We start from the raw sequence: 15,105 nt of genomic DNA on the forward strand, positions 1-15,105 counted from the left end.
ACACAGGGAAGGAGGGAGTGAAAGATTAACAGCAACTCGTTCAAAAATATTATGTAATAATAATTACTAACATTTATCGAGTACTTATATGTTAGGCAGAAGTGCTAAACCCTTTAAATTAATTTCAGCATTTAATTCACATACTAGTCGTTCTTATTACTATATCTTATTTTACAAATAAAGAAATTAAAAATCAGAGAAGTTAAGAAACTTGACCAGATAATGAGAGGCAAAGCCAGGATACAAATTCTGGTCAGTCTTACTCCAAAGCCAGAGTTTTTAACCCAAATGATATCTAAATTTATTGTTGCTGTTTTAGGTAGGAGGGAGCACATCTTTATAAAAACATATCAAATCAATTTCATTCCTCTTCCCACAGATTAAATGCCATGTAGTGTCCAAGGTCCCACCATGACAGAGTCACCTACAAGCCAAGTTCATAGCAAGTGGGCTAGGTAATAAATTTATGGTCAGGAGGCTACAAATTAGCTGGAAAGCAATGTTACAGGGAATGGCAAGTTGGATTAAGATGAACTGTCAAGGCAGGGACACGATGGTGAGGCTGAGATGTACTACAGAGGAGCGAGCTCAGTCTACAGGCTCGGGGTGTTGAATGGTGATGCCCCAGTCCAGGCATCACAGGCAAGGAGAAGGGGGAGGCAAAAATTCAGAGAACTGGCCCTCTGAACCTTTGGGCTGATCCATGATGGAGGAAATGCCAACTGTCCCTTTAAACCTTTCATGTGTTGCCAAAGTATGGGACATGGCAAAGCAATCATTTCAGCTCTGTGGGCAGAGGAGTGGTCTGAAAGGAACTGAGTCACAGATTCTTTCTGACCACATAAAACTGCTTCGAGCTGGGGAAACAGAGGACATCTGTGTGCCAGGAGGCATGGGAGGAATGCGAGGAAGAAGCAGTGACCTAGGAAATTCATGTTTCATACAGGTGCTCATAAGAAGGGTATGGTCTGGTTTCTCCTGTACTCCTTCCAGTCAATTCTAGGTCTGTTCAAAGGCGCTTTCAAAGTCCCTAGCCCAATTCTCTTTATTTTCAATAATTTAAACTAACTTCTTAATAATGTTGAATTCTCCAGTGCAATTCAAATTTCAAAGAGGGCTCTATTTTTCTCAAATCTCAAAATCCAAAAAGAAAACAATAAATTGGCTATTAAATCTCTAAAATGTCTGTTTCCCTGACAAATGAGTAACTCTATAACTTTTTTTAAATGGCACTAAAGACTTAAGCTTTTCAGAACAAGGATACTATGTGATATACTGCCTGCTATCCATTGACTTTGTCCAGCTCAGGTACCAGTCTGGGGGAGTACTGATAAACAGTCAAACAGAACAAGACTGATGAATGGTCCGCAATGACAGTCTCTGGATGGAGCAACACGGCTCTGATAAGAGCCTATGTTCTGGACATACAAATGTTTATGACTCCTCTTTAACGCTATCTGCCATTTCCCAAAAAGAAAAAAAAGTCTGTTATAAAGTCCTGATCCTGTCATAATCATGGCTAAAACAGTGTGCTCTCTTACAATGTCATGATCCTTGTAGAAACAACTAAAAAGAAAAGCAGTAAGAAATTGTAGGTGGGGTGACGGATATATAGCTCAGTTGGTAGAGCGCATGCTTAGCACGCATGAGGTCCTGGGTTCAATCCCTAGCACCTCCATTAACAAAAAATTAAAAAATTTTTTTTCTAATTTCAAAAATATAATTTAAAAAGAAAAAAAAAAAAGAAATCATAGGTGTTTTTGCCTCTTCTTTTGGTAAGAGGCTGGCCAGAGTTAGTAACCCACACTCTGCTTGTGGACTAAGTCCTAGAAATTATATTATATATATATGTGTGTAAAATTTTATATCTACATTCTTTTTTTCTAATTCTCTCCACTATAGTTTATTATGAGATATAGAATATAGTTCCCTGTGCTATACAGTGCATCCTTGTTGTTTACCTATCTTATATACGGTAATATTCATCTCTTAATCCTAGACTCCCAATTTATCCCTCTCCACCCCTTCCCCTTTGGTAACCATAAGTTTGTTTGGTCTGTGAGTCTGTTTCTGTTTTGTAAGCAAGTTCACATGCACCTCAATGTTCATAGCAGCACTATTTACAGGAGCCAAGACACGGAAGCAACCTGAGTGTCCATCAAGATGAATGAATAAAAAATACATGGCGTGTATATATACGTGTGTGTGTGTGTGTGTGTGTGTGTGTGTGTAGAGAGAGAGAGAGAGGGAGAGAGTGATAAAGAGAATGGAATATTACTCAGCCATAAAAAGAATGAAATAGTGCCATTTGCAGCAACATGGATGGACCTGAAAATTATCATACCAAGTAAAGTCAGATAAAGATAAATATTATATATCACTTACATGTGGAATCTGAAAAATAGTACAAATGAAATTAGAAATGATATTTTTTAACATGCCCAAGGAAACCCTGTCATTGTCAGCTGTCACCTGAGGTCCAATCTATTTTATACAGTGACGACTTTAAAATCTAAACAAAGTAGACAAATGATCTTGAAATCAGATGTTTCTGTGTATAGAGACATACACTGAATGTGCTGTCCTATAGATTCATCCAGAGGTCATGGAAATGTTAACTACAATCATATAAAATACTGGGGTTTTCTGTTGCTGTTGCCATGAAGTTTTGTTATATTCGTTATTGCTAGAACAATGGTAGAGATAGGAAGACTTTTACTCTATAGAAATTAAATTTTGATACTTTACTGTAACAATAGAAATACATAAACATTTCTAATGTGAAGGGACTTTATTTAAAGTGACAGTCAATACCACAGTTTTTTACACCCTGAAAGAAAATACATAATCTTGGAACTAACTAACAGAACTTAATCTATTATAGTGTTTATGGCTGTAATAAGACTTGACTCATCAGACATAAGCAGTAGATCAGCTCCTCCAACACAATGGCACTGGGGGGGAAAATGTCTTGTTTTGCAACCATTTGCTTTCAGTTCTTTTGGGGAACAAAAAAAATGGGAATCCTAGTACCGAAGTATTCAGTAAAATTCTCAGAAAGACAGTCCAACAGCAAGAGATCAGACAAGGACGTGGAGAGTGATTTAAATACGAATCCCAACACCACTGGTTTCTGCAAATTATCATCAGAATGTTCTAGAGCAGAAATAAAGTTGCTTGTAACTAAATCCTGTGAGACACTTTCTGTGGCTGAACACAGAGGCTAAAGGGAGATGGCTTCGCATAACTTAGCAAGTAATGATGGCGCTGATAAGAAAAGCTTCTATGAGGAGTCAGCAAAGTTAGACCGAGAGGCCTTTCTCTTCGGTTTTAACAGTTTATCAACCTAAGATAGCCTGGGGGGGAAGCGAGTGTTTGACCCATAGATCTCAACTCATTAGAAAAATAACACCTATTCCTTGAACTTTCCTTCTTTTCAACTGTTTTTCTAGGTGGCTGTGATGTTGCCAGAATGAAGATTCAGAAATTAGGAGACACTGGCTTCAAGGTTGGGGCTGCCTACATTTTCCTCCAGCCCTGACCCTGAAAAGATGCTCCCACACTACCCTGTTAGACTAGAGGATGTCCAACTTCCAGTTCACATTTTTAAAATAAAAATTTGTCGCTTATACTAGCTTATCATTATCCAACTATATTTTTAAGTCCTAATATCCATCATTACTGTAAAAGAAAATTCTGGCTCAGTTTTACATCAGAGTCCAATATACAGTCCTTGATATTAATTCTTTTTTCTTTTTTCTTTAAACACTTTTTATTGATTTATAATCATTTTACAATGTTGTATCAAATTCCAGCGTTCAGCACAATTTTTCAGTTATACATGAACATATATATATTCATTGTCACATTTTTTTCTCTGTGAGCTACCATAAGATTTTGTGTATATTTCCCTGTGCTATACAGTATAATCTTGTTTTTCTATTCTACATAATTCTTTTTTCCGGAAAGAATCCAGATGCAGATGGACAAAGACACCTATTTCCAGGACTCTCTTGATACTTAGAATAACTTGTCAGATATGCATTCATTGAGAATTAAAATAGTCAAAGGCAGGTGGCTTCTGAAGTCAGAGTGCAAGGGTTCAAATCTCAGCTCTGCCACTTCCTAGCTGTGTAATTCCGGGTGTGTCCCTTAATCATACCTCACCTCAACTGTCTATCAAGTGACAAGAGAAGCCTACCTCACAGGGTTGTTTTGAATATTAAATAGGTTAATGCAACAATGTCTGGTATAGAGAAAGTGTTCAGCGGATGTTAGCTGTTATACAAATCCCTGGACTTCTTCCACTTAGAACTTCCTCCCTTACTCTGTCTTCCTTTATAGAGCTGCTGAGACTAGGAGACAGTTTGCTTGAAAAGGGTTACCTAAATAGGGCAGTACCCATACTTCCCCATTCTTTTTCTATCATATTAGGTAAGATCACGAAGATGGTCAGAGGAGGCTTGCTTAACTCCCAGGTAGATCTAGCCTCTTTCCTGACAGTCTGTGTTCACTAACATGAAAGCACTACACACACTGTCTCCCCAAAGGCAGAGCGAACCTTAAAAGAGTTTTGGGAAGGGAACTGTGTTGAGGACTCTGAGTTCCTAAGTATATGGAGACTGATGGGTGAGCTACTTTAATCTCCTCTCCCGTCCCCTCTAAACAAAGCACTTTTAGCCAAGCAAGACGTTGTGTGGTTCCTGATGAGTAAGCCGATCAGGGCAGAGTTGTTTGCATCCAAGTAGAAGCTTTCTGGCAGTAGCTGCACAAAAGTCTCCATCAGAGCATTACGCAAGCCTGGGTCTTGCATTCTCAGTGATCAAATGCTTATGCAATATCACAATTAATTAAGTCACAATGAAGTCTAATCAATAAGGACTCAAAAACATTGTCCACAAGAGATCACTACGCACTTGCCGTCAGTGCAGCTTTTTCACTGTAAATTAATCTTCCTCCAGCTAAATAAATGACTGATCTTACTACGCTCACTAGCAGGTAGTATAACAGGTGAGTAAGACAAACGAGGCTTTAAGAAGTAGGCCTCTGATAGTTTTAAAAAACATACTGGTAGTGAATGAGTTTGGTGCTCAAAAAATCCATGTTGTTGGCTTCCCTCAGTGGGAGCGGAACTTGGAGGGAGGCATCTCCAACACAGGTGGCCGGGCCAGGTCTCATCTTCTGCCAGTGGCTCAAAAACACAGCAAGTTCCAACTTTTAATCCTTCTATATTTAATTTAATTTAGGCTCGGGGTTTTTGCCTAACTGCTCTCTGGGATGCTCGGAGACGTTTAATCCCAAAACACTTGTCTCGATCAAACTAATCTCACTTGAGACGTTGAAAGCCAACTCCACAGTAGATCAAAACTCTTCTAAAACTAGAAGCCACTTGGCCTGGTCATTTATATCATAATCTATATAACAAAAGTTCATAAACCCAGTTAATAATTCAGGTCATCAGTGAGTTAGCTCTCACTTTAATAAACAAAACACAAGAGTCTGATGGAAGATTCTATAGGTAAGTGGTGATGATTCAATTTTTCATTAAAAAAAATTTACTGAATGCTGACCCCATACTAGATGTTGTCGTTTTAGGGACGCTTACAAGCTCTGACATCAAGGAGCTTGCATTCCAGGGGAGAGGGGAGGAAGACATCTACATAATTATTAAGCTAGGTGATATAAAATTGATCCAGCCTGGAGTAAATCCTCTTTTACATTTTCACCACTGTCATTCAACTTGAAGAGTATGTCTTTAGTATGTCTCAGAATGTCCATGAAGGGAAGTTTATAACAACCAAACAAGACCAGGCCTAGAAATATCCCCTAATTGCAAGGACACTTCATTCCACACATTACTGACAATAAAGAGATGCTTAGAATTCTTGAACTATCTGTATCCATTTGTACAGCATGGCCTCCCACACAGCTGTAGATACTGTGGAATTCAACTTGGCTAAAAAAGCTAGACAATAGGGCCTTCCCCGCTCACCACCCAAGTGCTGATTTATACTACACCAGCTCTGCTGGAGTCTCTAGATGCTTCTGGCAGAAAAATGGATGAACTCAGTTCAAGTCTATGACAACAGCCTAAGGAAAAAAAGGATCTTGTTCTTTAGGACTTCCTTCAACCACCTTAGCTTCTGTAGGACAGCACCAGCAGGTCTGACGAGCTGGAAGTGGCGGGCTACAGTCTCCATTCAGAGAATTAACTCTAGGTTTAATGGCGTGCAGTTATGCCCAGAAACTAGAGGTGTAAGCAGAAGAAGGACTCAGGGTCAGACTCCAGGTTTCCTTTACATGCACTTGAAACTTTATGGTACTTGAAGGATGCCTAAGATGAGAAATGACTAAACAGTCGTCTGCACTCATCTTCCCCTTGCCTTATCCTCTGACAGCACTCTCCGATGAGCCTTGGGCAGGCCTGTGATGGTAGGCACCACCAAGCACGTGTGCGTCCCTGCAGGCAGGGAGGTCATACGGGTAATGCAGCAACTGTCTACTCATTTCCTACATTGGGTTGTTTCTCATTTTCTGTGCTTAATCCTACAAAAATTTTTATTCCAATTTAGGGAATTACTTGTCTGCCATTAAAAAGTGGCCACATTTAGGATACTTCTGTTGGCCTTCTCTGAGTCTTTCATGTGAACTTATACTGTAAACATTAGTTCTTTCTAAGTAGTTAAAACATTACATAGTTTATTTCTAAGTACTAACAGACAACGTGGTTGACTGCATGGTTAGCTATTTACCAGCATCTGAAGCCAGCTCTGGTAAGGCTTGAGTAAAACTCTTTTGCCATGACACGGGGGTGGAGGGGCGGAGGGATCCAAGTTGCTCACAGGAAATACTGTGGACATTGGAAAAGCAGAGGAAGTGGTTTGTTTATCTTGCCCTTTCTTTGCAGCAGTGTGGTAGAGGAGAACAAACACTGAATCTGAGTACCGACTTACTCATTTACTACCTGTGTGGCTTTAGGCAAGTCAACTAATTTCTCTAAACTTCAACTTCTTAAACTTCATTGGCAAAATGATAAATCCCGTGTGTCCATACCAATTCCGGAGTACAATTACATTGCTCAAATTAGACCAAGTACAGGAAATACTTTGCAAACTTCAAAGCCCTAAAGAAATATAAATTACTGTCATTGATATTATTATTTGAATTATTTGGTAGTTAGCCCTGTAACAAACCCATGCACCCATTCCTTCATTCATTTAACAAATACTTACTGAGCACCTACCTACCAGGACCCATGCACTGTCCTAAGCCCTGAGAGTGAACAAAACCAAAACCTTATTACAGTCAAGAGGCAGTGGCGGGGTGGGGGCGGGTATAGCTTAGTGGTAGAGCACATGCTTAGCATACGCAAGGTCCTCGGTTCAATCCCCAGTACCTCCTCTAAAAATAAGTAAGAAAACCAAATACCTCCCCACCACGAAAAAATTTAAGAAACAAAACAAAACAAAACAAAGCAAAGCAAAACAACCCTCCCAAACAAAAACAAAACAAACAAACAAAAAGAGGCAGTGGGGACGAGGAGTGGGGACACAATAAACACATACTGTAGTGGTAGCAGTGAGTGCTATGAAAAAAAAAGAAGGCACAATGATGGAAGAGAAGGAAGAGAATGATGGAGTAGTCAGGAAAGGCCCCTCTGAGGGACACCGAAGCAGAGAGCTCAAGTGAGGTGAGGAAGCAAGCCGTGGGAATATCTGAGGGAACGGGGACGCGTGTGCTCGGCAAGTCTGAGAAACAGCAAGGACATGTGTGTGACTGGAGCTCGGGGCAGAGGACGAAGGGCAGAGGGAAATGAGATTGGGTGGGACAGGGGAAGCACAGCTGTGCCCTGTGGCCATAATGATAGTGACTTTCTGAATTGTTTCCTAAGTGTAAATAAGAGCCACTGGAGGGCTTGGGGGGGGTTCTATTTGCTATTTCCTCATTATTTACTAAATCCTACCACACGCCAGGTTCTATGCTGAGCTGTAACAACGGTGAACAAAGCACCTTTCATCTACTTCTCTAAGCTCACAGTCTGGGGTGGAAGATGCGCAATGAAAGAAATAATTACAATAAAATGTTTGGGAAGTCCTATGAGAAAAGAAAACTTGGTAGACATTATCTAGATTCGTATTTCTATCCCATCTAGTCTCTTACTCTAGAATACAGCCATGGGCGGTGTCCGGTGGAGAGAGGAAGAAGGGTCCCAGGCGGAGGGAACTGCTCCAGAGAACATCACTTGCTTGGGGAACGAGCAGGAAATCAGGGTGCCTGGCGGCACAGTGGGACCTGAGGCCCAAGAGATGGGCAGGAGCCGGGTCACGGAGGTATTTCCCTGCCATTGTTCTCCAAACAGCAGTCATGAGGTCAGTTTAGTAAGTTCTAATGAGCACTTTTAATGTAATAGAATAAAATGCATTAGAGTGCACTGCACATAGTAAAGGCAGGTTTCTTGCTTTTTAGAAAAACTTTTTAAAAAACTTTATCTTACAACTTTTTTTCGTTCAACTGTGTGTGTGTGTGTGTGTGTGTATTTTCCAAGTCACAGTATAAAATGTATTTTTTACTATGGTCATGGTCAAAAATGAAGTCAGTGCTCTAGCCATATTAAGGAGTGAACTTTGGCCTAGAGGTAACGGTAAACCACTGAAAATTTTAAGCTGGAAAATGGTATAATCAGATGTATGTGTGTGTGTTTGTGTGTGTGGTGGGGTATTTTGTCTGTTTTGATGTATGTATTTTAGAAAGATTATTCGTGCAGCTGTGTGGAGAATGCATTAGAGAAGGATAAGGCTGGAAGCCAGGAATCCATTTAATTGGTTTAATTTCACTAAGGTAAGGGCCGCTACAGAAGTGGCTATAGGAATGGAGGATTGAAAGCACAGGATTTGGTAAAGGAGTGGCTGTGGTAATGGTAAGAGAGGAGGAATCAAGGCTTGTTTCTGTCTTGGTCAGATGTTCATGCCGTTCACTAAGACAGGGAACATGGAACAGAGCAAATGCAGGGAGGGAGTTAAATTCAGTTTCAAAAATGTTTCCATTGATATGATTTCATGACATGCAAGTGAAGCTGACTGGTAGCAACTGGTTGGATAAACAGCCCTTCCTCCCAGAGAGGTCTAGGCCAGAGAGTTAATTGAGTGTCACCCGGAGACTGAACATCACTGCGATCACCGAAGCCATGGCAGTAAATAAGATGGCTCAGAAAGACGGTATAAAGAAGAAAAGATTTAAAGGATGAACAGAGAAAGAGAAATCTGGCAGACAAGGTGCACCCAGAGAGACAGGAGGAAAACTGGAGAATGTGGTGTCTGAGAGGCAATGAAAAAAATGTGTTTTAAAAAACAAGGAATGACTCAACAATAAGAAAACAAATAACCCAATTAAAAAATGGGCAAAACATTCAGACATTCACCAAAAAGGATATACAGATGGTACATACAGATAAGAAATGTTCACTATCACACATCATTAGGGAACTGCAGATTAAAATAAGACGATATAATTTCACACCTATTGGAAACAAAAATCCAAAGCACCGACAACACCAAATGCTGGCAAAGATGTGGAGCAACAGGTACTCTCACTCATTGCTGGTGGGAATGCAAAATGGTTCAGCCACTTTGTAAGATAGCTTGGCTGTTTCTTACGAAACTAAACATACTCTTACCATACAATCCAGCAATCATGCTCCTTGGTATTTACTCAAATCAGTTAAAAACTTCTGTCTACACAAACAATAGCTACCCACACATGGATGTTTATAGCAGCTTTATTCATAACTGCCAAAACTTGGAAGCAACCAAGATGTTCATCAGCAGGTGAATGGATAAATAAACTGTGGTACATCCAGACAATGGAATATTATTCAGCATTAAAAAGATGTAAGACATTAATGTAAAAAAAAGACGTAAAGGAACCTTATATGCACATCACTAAGGGAAAGAAGCCAATCTGAAAAGGCTGCGTACTGTATGATTCCAACTATATGACGTTCTGGAAAAGACAGAACTGTGGACACAGTAAAATGACTGCTGGCTGTCAGAGTTAATGGGGAGGGAGGAATGAATAGGCACTGAGAATTCTTACGGCAGTGAAACTGCTCTGTATGATACTATGATGGTGGACACATGTCATTATATATTTGTACAATACCAAGAATAAGCCCTAATGCAGACTATGGACTTCAGATGCTAATCTAATGTAGTGTTGATGCAGGCTGACCGATTATAACAAATGTTCTGCTTTGGTGCAGGATACTGACAGAGGAGGCAGCTCTGTGTGAGGGAGTTGGGAGTATATGGGAGTTCTCAGTACTTTCTGCTTAATTTTGCTATGAACCCAAAACTGCTCTAAAAATAAAGCTTATTTAAAAAAAAGAAAGATAGGAGTGGTACATTTTTAGCATTTAGCACTAAATATTGCTGCTCAGTCATTAAGATAAAGACCAAGGATGTCCAGCAGATGATGACAAGATCACTGGTGACTCTGGCCAGAGCAATCTACTAGACCTCTTCTCTGCTTCCTTTCAGAGTAAAATTGGAAAAAGTTGTGTCTATTTCCTTTCTCCATTTCCCTTCTGTTCCTTTTTGGTTGTCTCCCCATGAATTAGGTTTTTGCTCCTGCTCCTCCACCAAAACTGTACTTCGAGATTATCAGTGAGCTCCAAATTTCCAAATCCGACATTCAGTTCTGTCTGGCTGTTAGCGTAACTGATGCCATCCTGGGTCTGTTCAGTTCCTCCTGTCCTTCCACTGACCCTACCTCGGACTGTACCATGTCGAGGGCTCTGTAGTTAACAGACACTGTTTATGATCATTAGGTCCAGGTGGCCTCTATGCTCTGGCAGATTGCAAACAACAATAAAGACCTTCACTGACATATTCCTGGTGCCCACGAGACTAGTTACCCATTCACAAATCTTGACTTAGGAATGCACTTCCTGTTTCCAAGCACATACCTTCATACCCTTAGGTTAACTATAAAACTGTCCCCTTGGCAGTGTGGGGTACAGCTGTGAATGCCTCTGGATCACTGTCTGCTCGATCCTACCCTGTGAGTAAGTTTCCCTGCAGTAAGCTTACCCACTGGTCATATGGAGCTGCCTGCCTTGTTTTTCGGTCTCAAGATGCCTTCTCAGTTCGGTGGGCACCTTTCATGCCCTCCGTCCTCCAGCAAGTTCTCAGTTGTCTTATCTGACCGGTCAGCAGCACTCCACACAGTTCATTTCTTCCTCCTTGAAACATTTTCTTCACTTGTTTTCCAGGACAGCAGACTCTCTGGCTTACCTTCCCAGCCATTTCTATGCTGATCCCCCTTCATATTTCCTGATCTCTGAATATCGTGTGTCCCAGAGTTAATCCTTCGACCTCTTATCTTCTCTATAATCACAGCCTAAAAAGAGATCTTATCTCATAGCTTTAAATTTCATCCATACACTGATCGTTCCCAAATGGACATCCCTAGCCCATAACTCCCAACTAAGGTACAATCCTATAGTCAACTGCCCACACAAGATCTCAACCTAGACGTCCAATGGGCATCTCAGACTAACACAGCTGAAACATCTCTCCAAAATGTAAGGATTCTTCCCTAGCCATCCCCATCTCTGTTAGCAGCAATTTCTCCTTCCAGCTGCTCAAGCCCAAAACCCTGCAGTCACCTTTAATTACTCTCTTTCTCTCACATTTAATCCAACATAAATGCTGTTGGAGCCAGACTGCCTAGGTTCAAATTCCAGTTTAGTCACTTAGTAGCTGTGTTATCTTGGGAAAACTGCTAAACGTCTCCCGGCTTCGGTTTTATCACCTATAAAATGGGGATCATGGTCTCATGTATCTTACGGGGTTGTTAAAATAATTAAATGAGTTAATGCTTGCAAAATGCTTGGAACGGTGCCTGCCACACAGCAGGTACTATCTCTTGAATCGGACTGCTTCTTACCGTCCCCACCTCCACACCCCAGTCTGGGAACTACACACCAACATCTCTCATCTGGATTATTGCAAAACTCCTCCTAACTGGTCTCCCTCTTTCAGCCCTTGAACCTTTCACCCAACAGCACTGCCAAGATGATTTTATTTTTAAACAAAAGTCACCGTAAAATTCTTTCGATATTTTTGTATGGTAGAAAATTGTCATGATAAAAGTTAGAACAAAAAGAAAAGTCAGATAATGTCACTCCTCTGTTGAAATCCTCCAATCCTTTGCAATTCACTCAGACTGTAAACCAAGGTCTCGTCTCTGACTGGGTCCTTGAAGTGAGTGCGCTCTGGTTCCCCTGACCTCATCTCTCCTGTCCCCTCACTCATTCTTTTCTAGCTTGGAGGTTTCCATCCTGTTCCTGTAACACACAAGCATGCTCCCTCCCTGGGGCGCCTGCACTCGATTGTCCCTCTGCCTGGAAAGTTCTTCCCTACACAGCACAGCTTCCGCCCTCACCTTCTTTAAGTCTTTGCTGAAATGTCGATTTCTCACTGAAGGGGTTCGCTGAAATACCTTATAACCTCCCACCCACCATCCCTAAACCCACCTCTTTATTTTATCTTTCTTCTAAAATGCAAGTTTAGAAATAAAATTTCTAAAATTTATTCTAAATGCCATTCCCATTTATTCTAAAATGCAATTCCCATGTGCTTATACTGTGTTGCCAACCCAGTGGACATACATTCTGTACACTGTTCCTTAAACTGAAAAATATGATTAAGCAAAACTAAACAGGTGGCTTACAGCATTGTCTTCAAAACTGTCTTTTCTAATGGGCGTGAAAACGGACGGTGATGAAATACTGTAGCAGCAGCAAGACTAAGATGCCAGCCTGCTTTATCCTTGGCATCTGACTGCCGCATCTCAATGGGACCCCAGTAAACGGAAAGATTAGCCTGAGAAAGGGTGGGAGGTGGGGTGAAGCCGGGGTGAAACAGGAATACCCACTGCCCTGCTACCACGTGATGGGTCTATTAACCCCACAGACATGGTTTAATGCAGTCCTCATAGTAGCAGCCCTCACAAAACTGTCACCACTTACCCAAGAGGAAACTAAAGCTCAGACAGACTTAGCAACCTGCCACACAACACTAGGAGCTCTGTGCAGAGCCCAGAGCCAAACTCGGGCAAACTCAGGCAGGGCCACCCGATGCCAAAGCCTAGACTCTCTGTTCTCTGTTCCCAGAGAACCTTGCCTCCGGAGACGTCAATTCAGCAAACTGGAGCTAAGCAAGTTTGTTAAACTGGCCACTTATACTCCGTCACTCAATTCCTGGGATAACTTCGCATGTCTGACTCTCCGTGAACCCAGTCATAGCTGTGTGCTGGCAACTCCCTTACCTGTGGACATAAAAAACGGGATGCGGAACTTCCCACTCAACACCCGGGCCCGCAGGTTCTGCAGCGTGCTCCCGTCAAACGGCAGGGCACCACACACTAGCACGTAGAGGACGACTCCAAGGCTCTGCACCCCAGACAGAGAGCAGTACAATTAATCACATCAGCGCAAACAGAAGAGGACATTATAGTGTGTGTATGAAGACGACGGTGAGTCATGCACGAGATAATGCAACAAACGTTTTCTTCTTTTTTTATGAGAAATAATATGGGGCACTGTCAAGGTCAATCATCTGTAGAATAGTTAGCATTCTCCTTTGCCTCCAGACATTAATTTTAGGTAACATATCTAGAATTTCTCTCAGTACCCATCCTAAGGAGAAGGCAAGTGGCAACAACAGAAAGAATCTCTGCTCTTGGCAAGGGCACCCATCCAAGCTTGCCTTGGGGATTTTATTTTATTTTATTATTTTTTTTTTTTTTTGCAGATGCAAAGGGGGAGGTTGAAATCTGTGGCTCAGTCCGTAAGATGAATGCTGGAGGAAAGTCTCAAAGCACTGGGAATTCAAAGAACAGGTGATCAAAAAAAATCTCAATTCTCGTGCAGCATTGTGTGTTGTCCAGGCTGAGGACAGCTGTCATCAATCAAGGGTGTAAGAGAAGGCAGTTACGTACCCAGATGTCCACTTTGGGCCCGTCATACTCCTTTCCTTCAAAGAGTTCAGGTGCAGCGTAGGGAGGGCTGCCACACCAGGTCTTCAGCAGCTGCCCAGGAGTGAAGAGGTTACTGAAGCCAAAATCTAGAAAGGCAAATGGACATAGTTCATGGTATCTTTACCCAGTGAGTACTCATTTCTAGTCACTGGAATAAAGGTTGTGGATCACTGAGTTTGACTATCAAACACGAAAAGAGAACCTTTAGAAATGACGTAACCAGCCACTTAAAATAATAGTGAAAGAGAAACGATGGACTGGAATGTAAAAGATACCTGATTAACTGAAAGTAAACGTGATTGGTTTATGTCGGCAAAACCAGCACCGTCCCCTTCACGAACCCGGACTGAGTGAGGTGAGTGGTACTTATTCCTTTAAGAACAAAAATGAAACTGGACGTTGACTGATGTTAAGACCACATCAGAATCATTAAAATGTGTAAGTCTACTCAACTGGACCCAGGATTTTCAGATTATTTTTTACTTCCTACGACAAACACATGTCTGATCACCTGAGACACAGTGACTTTAAAAATCAGACAAAGTGACTTTATTATCATCAGGGTAGCTTTCAAAATAAAGGCTATGCAACTTAGTTACAGTTGAACCAAGAACCGTTTACATTTTAGCTTTAAATTGTTTTGCCTTTAAATTCCCCCCTTCCCCTCTCCCCGTCCCACTGTGTGAAGATAGAGTAGATGGGGGATAGGAAGGGTGAGGAATACTAAGAGAATGACCAAGGATGGCAGGCCAAAGGATAGTCTCACAGACTCAGAAATGCTTTTATGCGCATAAATCTTTACATGAACAGTGTGCATGACTGACAGGCTGGAACTCCCTCCTGCCCCAGGCCCACCACGTTCCCACAGTCACAGCACCTGAAGACACTGAGCACCTGCCTCCCGGCCAAACTCTCCCCCTTTCCTAGTTTTACTCTCGCTGACAACTCCGTCTCCTTCTGCTATATGATTATCTCCTTCTTACCTTCTCCAGAAGGTGTTTTCTAGCAAGGCACGTGCTGACCTTGACCTGTATTTTCTCAGGGCTAGCTCTTCTGGCCCCACAG

General features: G+C 41.5%; 1 protein-coding gene across 6 annotated transcripts in view; it reads right to left on the reverse strand.

The window, feature by feature from the left end:
* The window catches only part of SIK3 (SIK family kinase 3), a 212,123-nt gene that overhangs the window by 36,634 nt on the left and 160,384 nt on the right, over positions 1–15,105 (reverse strand). For all 6 annotated transcript variants that reach the window (XM_064482077.1, XM_064482075.1, XM_064482076.1 and 3 more), the window contains exons 5-6: positions 14,002–14,126; positions 13,330–13,453 (exon numbers count right to left, since the gene is read on the reverse strand). In XM_064482077.1, the coding sequence (XP_064338147.1) occupies positions 13,330–13,453; positions 14,002–14,126 (249 nt within the window). The remainder of the gene's footprint in view (positions 1–13,329; positions 13,454–14,001; positions 14,127–15,105) is intronic.

The sequence above is a fragment of the Camelus dromedarius genome, chromosome 34, assembly GCF_036321535.1.
Source record: "Camelus dromedarius isolate mCamDro1 chromosome 34, mCamDro1.pat, whole genome shotgun sequence".
Classification (NCBI taxonomy): Eukaryota; Metazoa; Chordata; class Mammalia; order Artiodactyla; family Camelidae; genus Camelus; species Camelus dromedarius.